This window comes from Ornithorhynchus anatinus, chromosome X5 (assembly GCF_004115215.2).
Source record: "Ornithorhynchus anatinus isolate Pmale09 chromosome X5, mOrnAna1.pri.v4, whole genome shotgun sequence".
Taxonomy (NCBI): Eukaryota; Metazoa; Chordata; class Mammalia; order Monotremata; family Ornithorhynchidae; genus Ornithorhynchus; species Ornithorhynchus anatinus.
This window is the reverse complement of record NC_041753.1, coordinates 48,651,168-48,670,129: the sequence shown is the minus strand read 5'-3', so window position 1 is coordinate 48,670,129 and position 18,962 is coordinate 48,651,168. Positions and strand designations below refer to the sequence as shown.

At 39.3% G+C, this 18,962-nt stretch overlaps 2 protein-coding genes across 41 annotated transcripts in view; both read right to left on the bottom strand.

The window, feature by feature from the left end:
* Nucleotides 1-18,962, bottom strand: part of PTPRD (protein tyrosine phosphatase receptor type D) — a 1,860,044-nt gene that overhangs the window by 1,431,250 nt on the left and 409,832 nt on the right. The window lies entirely within an intron of this gene.
* On the bottom strand, nt 12,825-15,153 carry LOC100089105 (N-myc-interactor-like). The gene is given in 3 exon segments (XM_029054658.1): nt 12,825-13,186; nt 13,189-13,669; nt 15,127-15,153. Coding segments are annotated over 3 exon segments (870 nt in total).

Here is an 18,962-nt window from a genome sequence, read left to right as displayed (position 1 = left end):
ACAATTTAATTAAATGACTAATAAATACAAAATTAGTACATTGATATTTTAGCAAGAGACATCTGCTAAAAAGGAAAAAAAAATCTCTCGGGTCTTCTATTTCTACCTTTCAGTGGGGAAAGATGTCTTGGATATCTTAACAAACAAGTGTAAAGAACTAGAAGGTTAATTACATAATTTTTCAAGTTCAGAAGTTGTGTTTCACTATAATGGGACAGACTGTGAAGGGTAAATAAATGCCTTCCTAGGTGTAAATTAGACTTCTCTGTAAAGAAGCATGAACCCTTAGGCCATGAGGTTGTTACTTAGCTCACTAAATGACAGCGAGGCAATGTTAACATTGACATTTACACTTTCTTTTTGGTTGATTAAAAAATCCTGACCCACTAGCTATTCCACACCACCAGACGACACAGCTCATAGCCTCGAGTCTCAGGACCACCATATGGACATTTTTTACCTGGGGTTCTAGGGAATGTATTCCAGACTGCAGGTGTACTGGCAAGATCTGCTTGCCCTCTGGTTCAGGTATTCCCTCTACCCACTAGGGTAGATTCTAGATTCTAGAGCTTGTGGTTGACAGTAAAGGCTAGATACTTTTTGATACTCCATCCCTTCTCTCCCTCCTCTCCTATGACACCCTAGCCTCACCACCATACTTCGACCCGTTGGAATTCTGAGTTCCATAGGGTCCCTGGGCTGAAACTGTCTGGATTCCTCTCCTTTCTCCTTTCCTCGTACAACTATGAGCTAGTAGCAGAAGGCTTTTTAAAGTCTCCCTCACACCAGGTCATTCTGAGTCCTGCGTTTCTGGGTGTTCTCTTTGGAATGACTATGCTTGGGAACTTGCCAAAGCCAGTAAACAAACAGGTTTGTGGTTTGGACTGCAGCAGTAAATGTTAGCCAGCAATGGAGAGCATACTCCCGTCATTCCCTTCACTAAATAACACTCCTGGAGCCTATGGAAAGTAATGCACTAACTTCCCTAATTTGCAAAAGGAAAATAGTTTACAAAAGGACCTGTCTCAAAAGTTTAACTCTGAATACAAAAAAAAAAATCATGGAAGTAAATTACATTGGTTGCAGTCTAAACATTTCGAGAATTAATGTATAAATATCTCTTTGCTATGACTACAGAGAATCCATTTTTTCTGAGGTGTCAAGGGAGCAATTAGGCCAAACATGATGATTTTCCTTTCACTTATCTCTTGAACTAGGCAATACATGTTTTAAAGCCAGTTGGAAAAACTCAGCATATATAAAAGTGTTTACATTTCTAGTAAAACAAAAACGGTTTGAGTGGATTATTATTAAATAACAATAATGATATCGGTCTACTGAAGAAACGCACTGAACTTATTTTGTGAGACACACACATGCATGCACACACATCTTCCTGCTGCTTAGCAATCATGTCTGTAACCTGATGCCAAATAAAATCTGTAGCCCATGAATGGCCTAAATCTGTTGGGTTGCCCAGCTGCCACATATTGCCCTAGTATCCATCAATTTGAGTTGCATGAGCTCTCATGTGGTTCTTGGGCAGAGGGGTACTGCACACAAAGCTTATAATAAAAATGGTGCTTATAAGCAAGGGTGGCATTTTCATTGAAGTTGACAAGGTACATGCTCAGGCTCAGTTGGCAGTATCCGGGTCTACTGATTTATGTGAGTACAGGAGAATGGAAACAAAATAGTTTAATCAGATAGAAGGTTACTGTCAGGTTTCTTAGCAAGTGCTATATATTCCAAAGAAGAACTTATAATATAGATATGAGAAAACTTTCCATGTTTTCAAGTCCAACTGTTTAGGTTAATGTGGCAAAAAGTTCTCTGAACTCTAAGCCTGTGGTAATGTATATGAAAATCTTAGAAGTGGGAACGTACAGTTAAATAGCTAGAGTTTGCTAACTGATGGTGGCAGCCGATACACTGAAAATGGATAGCTCTGTTTACACTGGAGTCTGCGAGTCAGTTTTAGAAGCTAAATAAGTTTAACCATCCAAACAATCAAGAACATATTTCCAGCTTTCAATGATTTATACATTCCTTGAAAATGTAAAGTTTTCCCTCTCTTTTGCCAAATGTCCCTACTGAAAATAAGGTCATCTTTCTGGATTCAGCTTGTACTTGGTATGCTTTAGAGATGAAAGAAATAATTAGTCATATTCTCCCATAAACAGCTTCAAAAGGTACAGCAATACTCCCTGGAGAGCCAGAGGATAGAGACTAGTTTTCTCTTCACTTGATCGTTCACCACCCGACCCAGGGGGACTGTCCTATCCCGTTCGAGGTGGGCAGGCGGAAGGCAGAGCTGCAACCACACTTTCTAATCTTCTAAGCATTTAGAGTGCTAGGATGTTGTGGTTGCCGGAGCAGTGAAAGCCTGTAAACTGCTCCTTCAGCTGAATGTAACAGAGCTCTTATTGTTTTTATTGTTGTGCTTGTTTTTTTAATTTGTTCTTGTTGGATTTATCATCTTAATCTTTCCTTGTGTGTATGCCAATGCACCCCTCCCTCCCCCCTCCCCCCTTTCCATTTCTCATAGATTGTGACCCCCTCAGGGCGCTGGGACTGGGTCTGAATTATGACCCTTATACCTTTACTGAGAGTCGAGTACTGTGTAGTGGACACACTAAGTGCTGAATAAATGCTACTGAATGAATGAACTGAGTGCCTGTCATTACTTCCCAACAGTAATGTAGCAAGCCTGACATCGGGTTCCTCACACTGAGCAACACTCACACTGGTGTGGGAAACTGATGGTAACACTGCTGTCAGCAAGACGACTGCCCAGACAGGTGGCCCGTAATGGCTGGGCCCAAAATGATGGGCCCTAATTTATGCAGGGCCCAAAGCACTTATCCTGCTTGCCCTTTTTCCCTTTCTTCTGGCTCAGTCAGTGTGTTTTGCAGAGTGTTATTCATAGGAAGAAGGTGCAGGAGTGGTTCCCAACAACTGTTAAATGCATAATTATTGATGGCATAATTGTTGACAGTGCTTACTTGCCTCTGGCCCTTTCATCAAATGACAATAGCATTTTTAGGGGTACACCTGGGGTCTCCATTTACAATGACATTAGTCTCATTAGACTTATGTCAAACTAATTTCCTCAAATTAGGAGGACACTAAACTTTTATACGAGTCTACCCATCCTCAGTACCTGTATATATATATATATGCCTATATATGTGTGTGTTCAAATGCATGGATAGGTGCATTCAGTTACTAATTTTGAATGCTCTGTAAATACTTTTTATATCTGTCTCTTCCATTATTGTATTTGCTCCTTGTTAGCAGGGAATGTATCGCTTGCTTGTTTTACACTTGCAAAGTTTTAATACAATTTCATTTCACCCATTGAGTGCTCAATAAATACTCTTACTTCCCTATTCTTACCAATACTGCTGATACTACTACTAATAATAATAATAACAATAATTGTGGTATTTGTTAAGCACTTACTATATGCCAGGCACTATAATAAGTACTGGGGTGGATACATGCAAATTGGGTTGGAAACAGTCCCTGTCCTCCAAGGAGGGACGTGGTCTGACGGAGTTGGGGAGGTAGGAGTTCCACACAAGTCAGAGGAAGATCACACCTGAAAGCATTGTGGAAGAAAATAAAGTGTAAAGTGAAGTTGGGGAGGGACAAAGGAAGTGGACTGGAAAATAGTGGGTGAAGAGAGCAGATAGGTAACATATCTAACCCAGTGCGTAAGGCAATGCTTCACACATAGTAAGCCCATAACAAATAGCATTATTATTATTTCATTATTATAATTGATGTGGAGTGACAGAGGGAACCAGTGGAAGATTTTGAGAAATGACATAGGCCAAGCAATGCTTCAGGGAGTTGATCAAATCACTAATGGTCTCTATATCAAAAATGAGTGGTACATTAAGCAGCTGTGTAGATCATGGAGGAAGGCCCAGTAATATCTGCTGCTGAAGAGGGCATCAAGAGATAATCTGTTTGCACTGCTTCTGATTTCACCTTTTAACCAGGAATGACATCTCAGTGCATGTGCTGTTGGCAACTTGAAGACAAGTTGATAAAATGTGTGGATGACTCACACTAGAAAATCATAAAGCACAGGTTCTTTAACGTTTGGAATAAACAGCTGTAAAAATATTCTTTTTTGGGATATTGTAACATCTAAAACAGGTTCAATGTTATATTTTCTTGAAATGTATATAATAATAATAATGTTGGCATTTGTCAAGCGCTTACTATGTGCAGAGCACTGTTCTAAGCGCTGGGGTAGATACAGGGTAATCAGGTTGTCCCATGTGAGGCTCACAGACTTAATCCCCATTTTACAGATGAGGGAACTGAGGCACAGAGAAGTTAAGTGACTTGCCCACAGTCACACAGCTAACAAGTGGCAGATCTGGGATTCGAGCCCATGACCTCCTACTCCCAAGCCAGGCTCTTTCCACTGAGCCACGCCACTACAATTTTATATTGTATAAAATTCCCAAATGAAAGGGTGTGTATCAAAACCTGGACTTACATGATGGAAATATAGAATGCATTTATGTGTCCCAATGTATCTATATCTTTCTTTACTGATATTTCCTACTGATAAGATGAGTTAATTTTATTCTTAGTACAGTGTCCTTGGTGTTCATTTACTTTATCAGTATAGCCATTACTACAGCCTATTGTGAAACTCTTGCAAACCATGCAAAGGCATCATATAATACATGATCATCCTGAGTACCCAGGGGTCTCTCAAAAATACCCACAGGAAATTAGATGCTCATCTTGCAGTGTAGCTAGAAAAGTGTTGATTCAATGTTTCATAGCTGATTGTGTTACCAGAAAATGACTGCTTAGACTTGCAACAATTATTATGAGATAAGCATCTGGCCCCAGTGTCCTACTATAGAATTAAGAAAAATAGGAATAGCCTATCAATCAGCTAAAAATGTGATAAAATTGGGCAGAATGTAAGCCTGCAGTATTGAATTTATGAACCACTCAAAAATAAGCTTTTGATCTACCTTTTGATTTTAGGGAAATTCCAGTGTAGTCAGGGTCAAGGAAGTCAGAGCAAGTGTTAGGGGTAAGAGAAGGAGAAGAGGAAATAGAGGAAGGTTTAAAGTGAATTTTGTTGCCTGAGTAGCTAACCAAATATACAAATATATATTATTCTCTAAGTGGGAGATTTCATAAAATTTCCAAGTCAGGATTTTGCAGAAAAATTCCTAGCTATGACAGAGTTACAATTTGACCACTGTCTCCACTTTTTACCTTCCTTAGAATTACCACTGCCCGGATCATCTTCCTACAGAAATGCTCTGGGCATGTCACTCCCCTCCTTAAAAACCTCCAGGAGTTGCCTATCAACCTCCGCATGAAACAAAAACTCCTCATTCTTGGCTTCAAAGCTCTCCATTACCTGGCCTCCTCCTACCTCACCTCCCTTCTCTCTTTCTACTGCCCACCCAGTACACTCCGCTCCTCTGCTCACCTCCTTACTGTCCCCCATTCACACCTATCCCACCATCGGCCCCTGGCCCATGTCCTACCGCTGTCCTGGAATGCCCTCCCTCCTCACCTCCACCAAACTAACTCTCTTCCCCTCTTCAAAGCCCTACTGAGAGCTCACCTCCTCCAGGAGGCCTTCCCAGACTGAGCTCCCCCCCCTTCTCCCTCTGTTCCCCTTCCACTCTCTGCTCCTCCCCCTTCCCTCTTCACCTACCCTCAACTGAGCTCCCTTCACCTCTGCTCCCCCTCCCCTCCCCACCCCACCCTCTGCTCCTCCCCCTCTTCCCCTTCCTCTCAGCACTGTCCTCATTTGTATATATTATTTATTACCCTATTTATTCTGTTAATGAGATGTAAATCCCCTTGATTCTATTTATTGTGATAATGTTGTCTTGTTTTTGTTTTGTTCTGTTTTGCTTTGCTGTCTGTCTCCCCCAATTAGACTGTGAACCCATCCTTGGGCAGGGATTGTCTCTATCTGTTGCTGAATTGTACATTCCAAGCACTTAGCACAGTGCTCTGCACATAGTAAGTGCTCAATAAATACTACTGAATGAATGAATTGAATGAATTATTCTGAAAAACAATTTTTTTCTCCACAACTGCCCGCAATGTGGTAGGTAATTTTTGCAGTTTAATTTTTGCTTCAAATAGAAGAAAGTGACTACTGTTCTTGTGTTTTCGCTGTACTTACTCTTTTCCTTGTATTGGTGACTGAAAACAACTTCATACTTTTCTTTGAGAATGTTTTAATAGTACATTTTCGCAGACTACTAGACACGGCAACAGTAGCAGCCAGAGAGGAGAAATCAGCTGGAAGAAAATGGCTATGTAGCACCTATTACTGAGAGATAGTTAATAAACTAAGACATCCTGTGAGGATGTAAACCCATAATATGGACAATTGGCAAACTTGCCAAATGAATTTTCTTTCCATTACTTTCACCTTGATAAGACTAAAATTTGTCAAACTCTCTTACCATCCTGAAGCAGCGTCCTTGGAAAATGAGACACTTCTAAGAACACAACACTGTCTAAAAAATGGAGGGCATGAAATTTCACTTGTTAACTTTCTACTGAGTTTGTTTCCTTTGAACAGCTGTTGATCCTGGATAGAGTGTACTGTTAGTCAAAGGATTTGGCTATCTTGTCTAAACACTTGTTAACTGGGTAAAACTTTCTTATTTGAAGTTGTATCTGAACTGGAGTCCACTGGAAGAAGTGTCTCAAAGAAAACAATTGAATCTAAGGTTAACGGTAAGATAATTAGCTGTGAATCATGCTCATATTCACAAATGCCTAGTGCAACTGCAATTATTTGCCCAATTCACACGAGTAATGGGATTTATTATCGATTAACAAGATTCATTCAATCTAGGAATTCACATTCTGAGGAAGTTTAAGATACAGCCTATATACAGGACCCAAAATATAATACAAGTACTACTGTCCCTCACTACTTCCTCTTGTCCCTCCCAACTCCAGTACATATTTCACTTTGCTGTTTGGATCATTTTTCTACAGAAATGCTCACGCCATGTGTCATCACTCGTCAAGAACCGCCAGTGGCTGCCCATCCACCTCAGCACAGAACTAAAACTCTTTACCAAAGGCTTCAGATGACTCAATCACCTTACCCCCTTGTACCTCACCTCACTACTCTGCTCCTACAACCCAGCTCACACATTTTGCTCCTCTAATGCCAACCTTCTCAGTGTACCTCAGTCTAATCTATCTCGCTGCTGACCTCTTGCCCACATCTTGCCTCTGGCCTGCAACGCCCTCCTCCTCAAATCCAACATATACTTACTCTCCCCACCTTCAAAGCCTTATTCAAGGCACATCTCTTCCCTGACTAAACCCTCATTTTCTCTTTTCCCATTCCTTTCTGCATCAACCTGACTTGCTCCCATCATTCATAACCCCCTCCCAGCTCCACGGCACTTACATAAGTGCATGTCTGTAATTTTATTTATTTATATTAATATCTGTCTCCCCCTCTATACTGTTACCTTGCTTTGGGAGGGAATGTGTCTGTTATATTGTACTCTGCCCAACACTTAGAACAATGCTCTGCACACATTAAGTGCTCAATAAATATGATTGACTGACTGACCTGAGCTTTTCCAAGAGAGGGGAAAAATACGTGTTGTCAATATAAAATGGCAGGGCTCTGCAGGCTGAATCAGCCGCCTGAATTAAAGAGGGCAGTGTGGCCTTCTGACATCTTCAGAACTGATGAGACCAGTTAGGGTTGCAACCAGCTGCCAGACATAGGTACACAGTGCTGCTTCCCAATGAATATTCACTACAGATTTCTCAAAAATTAAGGTGAATGGATAGTCAGAGTTTCAAGTGTCAAAATGTACTTGTTTCTTTGGTTGCAAATACATATGTCTTGAAATAGATGGAAGTCAGGTGAAACTACATAATGTATTGTTGAGCAAGTTTGGGAAGAGTTGTGAATTTAACTAAGGTACATTTGAAAAATATTAAACTTATGTAGTGTCCAGATTCCACTGCATTTTCAATATTCATATTGAACTATATCAACTAATATATATATATCCTCAGTGCTTAGGACAGTTCTCTGCACACAGCTGCTCAATAAATATGAATACTTAATTAATAAATAGTTCTTCACCTGGATGTCACTAGAAGTTGAGCAAACCTGTGTTATCTGGCATTTGGGACCAACCAATTGGAAAGATTTAGTAACCAGCATTAATGATATTCATTCAATAGTATTTATTGAGTGCTTACTATGTGCAGAGCACTGTACTAAGCGCTTGGAATGTACAATTCGTACAAGAGCAATCTTGGTTGACTGATCCCTTATAAAGAAGAGTTAAAGTTTGCCCTCATTATATACCCTCCGTAGACTGCAAGCTTGTTGTGGGAAGGGAATATGTCAGTTTTTGGTTATATTGTACTCTCCCAAGCACTTAGTACGGAGATCTGCACACAGTAAGCAATCAATAAATACAATAGATTGATTATAATACATTCGAACCTCCCCTGTGGAAGGAGGGTCAAGCCTGATAAAATTATCCCGGGGTCTTCATTTTTATTATGGCATGTGTTAAGTGCTTACTATTTGCCAGACACTTTAGTAAGTGCTGGAGTGGATACAAGCAAATTGGGTTGGACACAGTCCCTGTCCCACATGGGGCTCACAGTCTTAATCCCTATTTTACAGATGAGATAACTGAGATACAGAGAAGTTAAGTGATTTGCCCAAGTAAACACAGGAAAAGTGGCAAAGTAGGGATTAGAACCCAGGTCCTTCTGACTGCCAGGCCCAAGCTCTATCTGCTAGGCCACGCTGCAGTAATTTACTTTTGAATATTTTCTCTGATGAGACCCCATTATAAATTGAGAAAAGAAAAAAAATGGCTTTCAATCAACTGAACATAAAAGCTAAAATGGCTGATTTTTCTTCAGAGCCAAAATAAGGAAATAATGGGAAAGTAATTGATAAATTTCTAATCTATGTGTTTAGATCCACTTTCTAGGTGCTAACATCTAAAGAATCTGAGAAATTATATAGGAAAATAAACATACCTTAATCTTTTCCACCACCTGTTGCATAAACAGACAATCAGGAAAAAAAAGAATGTTTTGTGTAATCTCATCATTACAGGGACTCAAAGAGTTATCATTATGATGGCGCTAATTACTGACTTTCCATTATTTCAGCACAATACATTCTAAAAGACTGTCATTGTAACTATATTTCAAAATAAAGATGTCAAAGAGTTCATTTATGTGCTTCTTGTTTCACATGAAGAAGTGTGACTAAACATGCAGAAAATGACTTTTAATTTATCCTAACCAATTAGCAAGTAAATGAGAATAAAATCTTTCTCATTTGCATTGCAAGCTTTCTGGTAAAGCTTATATAGAATTAGAATTATATGTTTTTAACTCTTAAAATTCAGAGTGTTTAAGTCAAGGAGAACAGAAATGATCATTGAAAATAAAATCATCATAATCATCATCATTAACATCAATAATCTGCAATATGTCTTTGAGCTCTTGATCTGTGATCTGTGCAGAACACTGAACTAAGCATTGCTCTCACAAATATCACACACATCATATCACAGCCATTCCCATCAAGGACTCTAAAATTTTTAAATAAATTGACATAGTTTACAAATGTGTTCAGTCTCATAACCTGTGAGTTGGGAAAATTGACAAGTATTAGTTATAGTGACTTTTTCCTAATGAAGATCCTAAGATACAGACCAGTAGAATTTCTTCCTCAGCTCCACTAAAGAGAAAAATAATAAGGTGACCAAATATCCTGAACTTGGTAGGACAATACTCCTTTAGGCGAATCTTTTTCACTAACTATAAGAAATTAAAAACTGTAGAACTAAGCTCATCAACTTGGGGCTGTTAGACCACTTAGTTTGAAAAGGGAAAGTCACAGCCACCTTCTTGGAATGTGCTGGCATCAAAACAAGTAGATAAGGAAACTATGTAAATAAGTTTGTAAATAAGTAAATAAGGAAACTAAAGAGACTATGACAACTACTATAATCACTTCTAAGTCAGCAGCTCATCTGTCCATCCACTGCACTGTCAATAGTTATTCACTGAAAGGACATATATAAATGAATACTAAAGAGGGTGTAAATTCATTTAGTTCTCCTGTTCTCCCTCCTATTTAGATTGCCAGTCTCATGCAGGACAGGGACTGTGTCCAACCTAATTAATTTATATCTACCCCAGTGCCTTGAAGAATGTTTGATATATAGTCAGAACTTGACAAATACCATAAAAATTATTTTTTAAAAATCATAATTGTTATAAATATCTAAAGGGATATATGGCTAAGAGTCCTGGGAAATTGACTGGGGAAAGTTTGTGGGAGGAAGTAGAATTTTAGGAAGGATCTGAAAGTAGGGAGAGCTGTGGTCTGACTAACATGAGGAAGAAGAAATTTCCAAGCCAAGGAACAGCAGGAGTGGAGAGACAGAGGTAGGAGAGTTGAGAATCTGGTGTAACAAGAAGGGTGCCTTAAGAGGAATAAAGACACAACAGGTTGGGTAATTAGTCAATGTGGTTAAGTATGGTGGGGGCCAGAGGCCAACTGTGAAGAGTTTTTGTTTGATGGGAGGAGACAGGGGGAGACAGTGGAGAAGGATGATGATAATATAATAATGATAATAATGATATTTATTAAGTGCTTACTATGTGCCAAGAATTGTACTGAACTGGGGTATGTACAAGATAATCATGGACTTAATAATAATAATACTGATAATGGTGAACTTTAAGCACTTACTATGTGCCAAGCACTGTTCTAAGCACTGGGGTAGATACCAGGTTATCAGGTTGTCCCACATGGGGCTTACAGTCTTAATCCCCATTTTACAGACGAGGGAACTGAGGCACAGAGAAGTTAAGTGACTTGCCCAACGTCACACAGCAGACAAGTGGCAGCTCCAGGATTAGAACCCATGACCTCTGACTCCCAAACCCTTGGTCTTTCCACTAAGTCACGCTGCTTTTACATCTGTTACAGCTCTACATGGATGACAAAATACAAGATTATCAAAGTACAAGACTCACAATCTAAGTAGGAGGGAGAACAGGCATTGAATCCCCATTTGACAGATGGGGAAATGGAGGCACTGAAATGTTAAGTGATTTGCCCATGGTCACACAACTGGCAAATGGTGGAGCCAGGATTAGTGGCCTGGTCATCTGACTTTCAGGCCCGTGCTCCCGCCACTGGCCATGCTGCAAAATCCCGAGAACAGGATTTTGAGGAGAAGAGAAATGTGGGCTGAGTGATGCTTCAAGAAGATGACCCACACAGAAGCACGAACATAGATTAGATGGGATAGAGGTGAAGAAATTAACGCAATAATCTAGACTAGGCAAGACCAGAATGTCTGTTAGCATGGAAGCAGTTTTAGTGGAGAGGAAGAGGTGGATCTGGAAGATGTTGTGGAAGAAAAATTGGCAGGATTTGGCAGCAGAATGAATGTGAAACATGAACAAGAGCAGAAAGCTGAGGGGGACATTAAGGTTGAGGGTTACTGGGATAGAGAGTTTATTGGAGTCACATACTTGTCATGTACCTGTTCGGCTTTAGACATCTTGAATTTAAGGTGTTGGCATGCCAACCAAATGGAGATGTACTCCCCTCCTCAAAAACCTCCACTGGTTGCATATCAATCTTCGCATGAAACAAAAACTCCTCAGTCTTTGCTTCAAAGTTCTCAATCAACTGGCCCCATCCTACCGCACCTCCCTTCTCTCCTTCTACTGCCCACCCCGTACTCTCCGCTCCTCTGCCGCTCACTTCCTCACAGTCCCCCATTCTCCCCGTCCCGCCGTCGACCCCTGGCCCACGTCCTATTGCTGTCCTGGAATGTCCTCCCTCCTCACATCCGTCAAACTAACTCTGTTCTCCTCTTCAAAGCCCTACTAAGAGCTCACATCCTCCAGGAGCCTTCCCAGACTGAGACCCCCCTTTCCCTCTTCTCCTCCTCCCCTCCCCATTCCCCCTTCTCCTGCCCTCTGCTCTTCCCCCTTCGTCTCCCCACAGCACTGTGCATATTTGTATATATTTACTACTCTATTCATTTTGTTAGTGATGTGTATATATATCTATGATTCTATTTATCTTGATGATATTTACGCCAGACTACTTGTTTTGTTTTGTTCTGTTTTGTTTTGCGCTCTGTCTCATTCATTCATTCAATAGTATTTATTGAGCGCTTACTATGTGCAGAGCACTGTACTAAGCGCTTGGAATGTACAAATTGGCAACAGAGACAATCCCTGCCCATTGACGGGTTTACAGTCTAATCGGGGAAGACAGACTGACAAAAACAATAGCAATAAATAGAATCAAGGTGATGTACATCTCATTAACAAAATAAATAGGGTAATAAAAAAACATATACAATTGAGTGAATGAGCACAGTGCTGAGGGGAGGGGAAAGGAGGGGGGAGGAGCAGAGGGAAAGGGGGGAAAAGAGGGCTTAGCTAAGGGGAGGTGAAGGGGGGGTAGAGGGGCAGCAGAGGGAGCAGATGGAAAAGCTCAGTCTGGGAAGGCCTCTTGGAGGAGGTGAGCTCTAAGTAGGGCTTTGAAGAGGGGAAGAGAATTAGTTGTGAGCCAGGTATGCAGCCATCTAATTTGAGAAAGACAGAGACTTTAATGCATCACATTGTCTAAAGAGGCAGCTAATATACAACGATACCAGAATTAAATGTCACTCCCCTTCATAAATGGACCCCCAAATGATGATCATTTCGTCTTTAAGCATAAAAAGAGATTATAGCATTCTAGATTTGTTATTCTAAAGAGGGAAAGACCTGCAGAGTCTTTTTAGTCCAGAGTTCAAATGGTGGTCGAATTCTGTGTCCCTGATCAGCCGTCTGACTTCACAAACTTTCCTATCTTCCTCAAAATGGACAGTCAGAGGCTGCTTCAGGGCACACTTGACAACCTCTACCCCCCCTCCCCCATTTCTCTCCTTTTGAAAGTGAATATGAACCAGATCCTCCAAGTCTTCTTCTTCCTCCTGGATGTCTTTCAGACCAGTCAGAAGGATAGTTCTCCTGGAAATCCCTTCAAATACCTGAAACTTTTCCAAGTGTGTTTCTGTATATGGAGAAACAGTAACGTCATAGCAGTTTTCATTTGTTTTGAGAGGTATACTTTATTTCTCAAAATATTTTCAGCAACTCCTGCCTCCAGGAACATAATGACGGCAGTTTGGGCCTGGGGATCGTAATCCATGCTTTCGACCTCGCTTCCGCCCTCGTGGGATTTACAGAAGCTCAGTTCTAGTTTGTCTCTCATCTGCTCTCTGGGTAACTCCTCGGGAATGTTGGAAACGTTGATCTTCTTTTGAGAAACCTTTATGTGGACCTGAAAGGTGACACCTGTTTTGAGTGGCACAGGCTTAGCCTCCAGTTCCACCTTTCCATCCTCCAAGTTCACGAGATATTTTCCCTTTTTGATCACATTTTGGGCAACTTCTTCCGCCTCAAAAGTGATGAGTGCTTGACCTTCCTCCAGTTCATATGGAATCTGGGCTGTCACTTGGAACAAGCAGGAAATATCTAAAACCCTCTTTTCATCCTTGAAGACTTCAAATGATGTAAACTTCATGTCCTTTTCAGGGATATCCTGTTTAATCTGAAAATCAACCTTGTTCTTTTGCAAATCAATTTCACAGTCTCCCCCATTTAGACTATGAGCCCGTTATTAGGCAGGGATTCTCTCTATCTGTTGCCGAATTGTACATTCCAAGCAAATTGTACATTCCAAGCACTTAGTACAGCACTCTGCACATAGTAAGCACTCAGTAAATACGATTGAATGAATGAATGTACCAACAAGCACTTTGGTACTCTCCCCACCCCTACCCTCACAGCACTTATGTGAAGGACTTTACACTCTATTCCTTCTGTATCTGTAATTTATTTTAATATCTTTCTTCCTACCTATATTGTAAGCTACTTGAATGCAGGGATCAAGTCTACCTCCTCTGAGGTGCTTAGTACAGTGCTCTGCACACAGTGAGTGTTCAATAAATATCATTGATTGATTGACTGATTGATTGTGATATCCTGGAAGCAAGAGGAGATACAAGATTGCTGGTTGGATGAAAGGTCAGGACTAGAGAGATAGATTTGGGAGTCATTTGCAAAGAGGTGGTTGCAGAAATCATGTGAGTGGATGAGATCTCAGAAAATGGGTGTAAAATAAGAAAACTAGGGGACCTAGGACAGAACTTTGGGGGATAACTGTATGCTAAGTGGATGAGAAACAGAGGAAAAGCCAGTGAACAATACTGAGAAGGGATAATCAAAGTAGTAGAAGGACAACTAGTGGAGTATTGTGCCAACAAAACTGAGGCCTGATAGGGGAGTGGTGCAAGATGTCTAAAAGAGTGGGAGATCATGCTCAGGATGGATTATTGCCCTTTGGATTTGGCAATTAGGTCATTGGTGACCCTGAAGTCTCAGGGGAGTGAAGTTGTTGAAAGCCAGACAGCAGAAGCTAGAGAAGAGAGTTGGTGGAGAGGAAATTAAGGCTGTGGGGACAGATAATCTGTTCTAAGGGTTTTGATTAGAATGGTTGCAGGAAGGTGGAGTGATAGCTGGAAGGGAATGGAGGTTGGCAGAGGAATTTTTTAAAATGGGGGAGACTTGAGCATATTTGAAGGCAGAGAGGGATAGAGAGGAAGGCAAAAAAGTTTGCCACAGGCTTGAAAATGCCAATTTATGGAAATATTTGCAAAATTAATTGTCTATCCCCACCAACATTAAAGCAAATGTTTTTGTTTTTTAAAATATAACAATTGAAGCAAATGTTTTTACTTTTGATCACACTTACCAAAACAAATGTTTGCAATTGAAAGAGCCACTTTGGGATTAAACAAGGACAAATCTGAGTACTTGATGCAAAATGAGAGAAGTTAAAATATATGTGAGGGCTAATTTGATTATAATATTGATTTGTCCATTGGAGACTTGACACCAAATACATATTTTAAGCACCTTTGGCCACAAAATGTTTAATACTCTCTTTTGTCCTTAAATATCCTTATGCATTAGCACTGTGTATTCATTTCTTGCTTTATCTTTTACTGGCTCCATTCTATTGCAGGCGTCCATGCCTTCACTTTGTTATCACTGAAATGTGGAAAATTCCTGAAAAGTAAAATCTAATACTTGAGAGACCTATTAGGGCAGTTTTGTAGTGATTTGCTTACAACCCAGAGATTCATCGGGTGTTAGGTGAGAACCAGATTATTATCAAGATACAGCATGAAGTTCCCAGGTTGAACAGTCTTTCTCGATCAAGCACTCTAAATCGATCATGATACATATTCCATTTTATATATTTATCTTCTATCTCAGGCTAATTCAAGTTAGTAACAAAAATGAAATAATTTAAGAACAATGCATGACTCCTTTTAAGGGAAGCTAAATGTCCACAGAGATATTCCATCTCACTTCCAGTTTCTGACATTACTCACTCCTGTCACATTAAGAGACATACTATATCCATTATCATGTTTGGTTAATATAAAACAAGAGATTGCATAGCCTGATTTCACAACAGGAAATACAGAAATTAATTAAAATAATGGTTCCTATGGCATCAGACTTCTATGATGACAGTAAGCTCATTTTCAAGGCCTAAGAATTTCAAAAATGTTGTGACAACTACCACTGAAAAAGCTTTCATCCTCATTTCATTCTTGTACGGAATGCCAGATTTTTATGCATTTCTAATAGTGAACTTCTTCAAATGATGGAGAATTAGGGTTAGTGATTTGTTTTCCATTTATAAAAGATGTTCACATTTTAGAGGGATCTGCCATGGTTCAACATTCATTATAATATTAACCAGTATTGAAGTAGAGGCTTGAACATGTCTTCAAGTAATAAGATGTCTTTGAAAATGCTGAAGATAATGAGTAGGCGTAATGCAATCTATAAATGAGAATAAAAATGGTAGACCCCATATATTTTCTGCTCTATTTGCCTGACTTTAATGCATTCTTACATCAACAATTTAATAAATATTTTAGTACTACAGTTCTTTTTGCTGCAAATGTCTCAATTTGAGAACTCAAGAACTGCATTTTTTAAAATTTGCTACTCACTGGTAAATGTAAGGCAACAGGTAAAATTTTTAACAAACTACATGTTCCTTTTTATAAATGTCTATTTTTAAGTAACAAAATCTCTCTTGACCAAAAAAAAGTAGAATCATGAAGGGCACAGCTTTAGGATAAATTCATTATAAACACATTTTTGAGTTAAAATGATTCATATGCACTAACTAAATGAAGTTGTGAATTTAAATAATTGAGGCTCATATTACCAGTAAGAGAGACGTATTAGTATCCCCACTGAGACAGGATAAGGAATTGAAGCAGGGATGTCAATTATCTTTCCCATGAACAAAAAGAGAGTTGCCATAGATTTAAGATTATAAATGTCAACCTCCTGAGTCCTGGTGCTATAAAATGAGTAGCTTTAGCCTCATATACAGTGATCACCTGTGGATGTTAGTTAGGCAGTCCCATATTAAGGGATGAAAATGTGAATGAAATCTTGGTATCATATCCACATTTTCATCCCTTAATATGGGACTGCCTAACTATGACTATGCATCCTTATGCTGCCTCCAAATTGACTGTGGAGCCTACCTGATTAATAGATGCAGTCCAGGAGTGGGGGGTGAATCTGTACTATTCCCTTCCCTATGTTGCCAGCCCACCTTGAATCTAGGGACTGACATGAAAAACTAGGACTAGTGTCATCCATTTGGATGCTCAAGGGAGGGAAAAGTTTGGGGTCTCCCTCATCCCCATTCTGAACGATATCATTACATTTCGCTATAGGAACCTGCAACATTCTACCATTCTGCAACACACTACAAATTTTTTTGAAGTATGCCATCTAATGTGCACACAGCATTAGATAATGACATCATGAAAAATTCCATTTGACAGCTTGAACCAATAGATTTTCCCGGGGAAGGGTGGGGAAAGGCCTGACTTTAATGGGCAGAACACTTTTAACCTCTTCCCTGCATTGCCATTCGTATCATGTCCTGACGTGGTTGCTTACCTCTCCTACCATCTGAAGCCAGTCCTATGACCAGGATACCAGTGGGCTATGGAAGGCAGGGCTGGGAACTCGAAAAGCCTCAAACACAATAGGTCAGTCAATATGATTACGTCAATGCCAGGGATCCTGAGAAGGACTCTGGAGCAGAAGTAGCAGTGCACAACCTAAAAATATTCCCCTTGTCTGCATGGAGTTTTGCTTGAAGCAGATTTTGGAAAAAAAAAAAAATCATAGATTTTAAAAGGAAAAAAATTGAAATATTTGCTCTATGCAGACTCAACCAGTAATTCTACGATACAGTCTATGAAGATATGTTACAGTGAAATGGTTTTCCCCATTCATTCCTCCATGTCCACATTTTTCGAAGGCATTTGAATGCTTGAGCCAAAAATGTTAATGTATTGAATGTGCTATTTTAGAAGGCTACCCCAATTCTGCAAGAAAAAAAGTCTAAAATCATAACTCAGGCATCATTTCAATGTATGAGGGTGCTTAATATCACATGTATAAACAAAAAAACCCACACATTCTGTGAAAGAGTGACAGGTGTTAAGGGCATTCCTATGAAAAACTCCAGGATAAATTGGATATATTGAATGACTAAAATTAAGTTTGTGTAGGTCAGGTTTTACAAATATACAAATCATCCTCTGTAAACTACACCATAACATTAATCAATAGCTGAATAATGTCATGAGAATAATAATAGAAAAACTAATAAATTCAGCCTAAGGTGAAAGAATTGGAATATTTTTGGTAAAAATAATTTAAATCTTTTTTTCTTTCCAAAGTACATTACAGTTTGCTTTTTCCACCTCAAAAAAACTACCATCCTCTCTTTTCATTTCTTTTAGCAAAGCTCATTATTTTCTGAAAGCCACCTTGAATCAAGCTATTTTATCTGAAAATTTGCTATAGATCCTTCAATATATTCTGCAGCCTGGGGTATTGAATTTGATGAAACATTCCTCGTGAGTGGAAAACAAAAACAACTGTAAACAAAAATGGGTTTTGAAAGGCTTTCAGGTACTGCTAGGAGGGAATTGATATAAAAACCTATGGAGTTCATCATTAATAAATAATCTACAAGCATTGGCAATATTATTATCCCATTTGTTAATCTGGAATTGTCAAAAAGTCATAATAAAAATGTCATCTGGAGTTCCTTTCTCCTAAGGAAGTTAAATCATTCCCCATGTTTGTTCTGCTTCAACACTTTGCAAATGGTGGGATTGAAAGTTCATTATCATGCTAATGGTCAATTGCTGAATAGGGTCTAGAACTCAGAATTTTGACACCTTTTTCAGGGTTCTTTTCACAGGAATGCATTAATTGCCTTTTAAAATATTTTTTAAAAGCCTTGAAAGACTAAAAAAAACCACAACCCAAAAAGCCCTAGTAATTTTAGTCAGCAATGCCAACACTTTCAAACAAGAATAAAGGCCCATGACAACCAGCATGAAGAATGTCTCTGCAAAATACATTTCCCCAAAATAGGATGCTAAAATCAAAGATGAGACTACACTAGATATATCTCATCCCTTTATCCATAATGAGCAGAAACAATTAACTTCGATTATAAACCATGACCAGTTCTATTTAACCCAAATATTCTGATCCATTTTCTAAAGAGTACTTATATCACAACATTGCTCTAAATAAACAGGAAATTCAAAGTATGTTCCAAAAATCATTACACTTCAATTATTTTTGTTAGCATTTATTTGTACACCATTTATATTTACTTAAGCCATACTCTCTAAGGGCTAGGGAAGGGAAAAGTGAAGTAACCCTGGAGAGAAAGAGGAGCCCAGCCTTACTGAGCACGCTTCATTTTT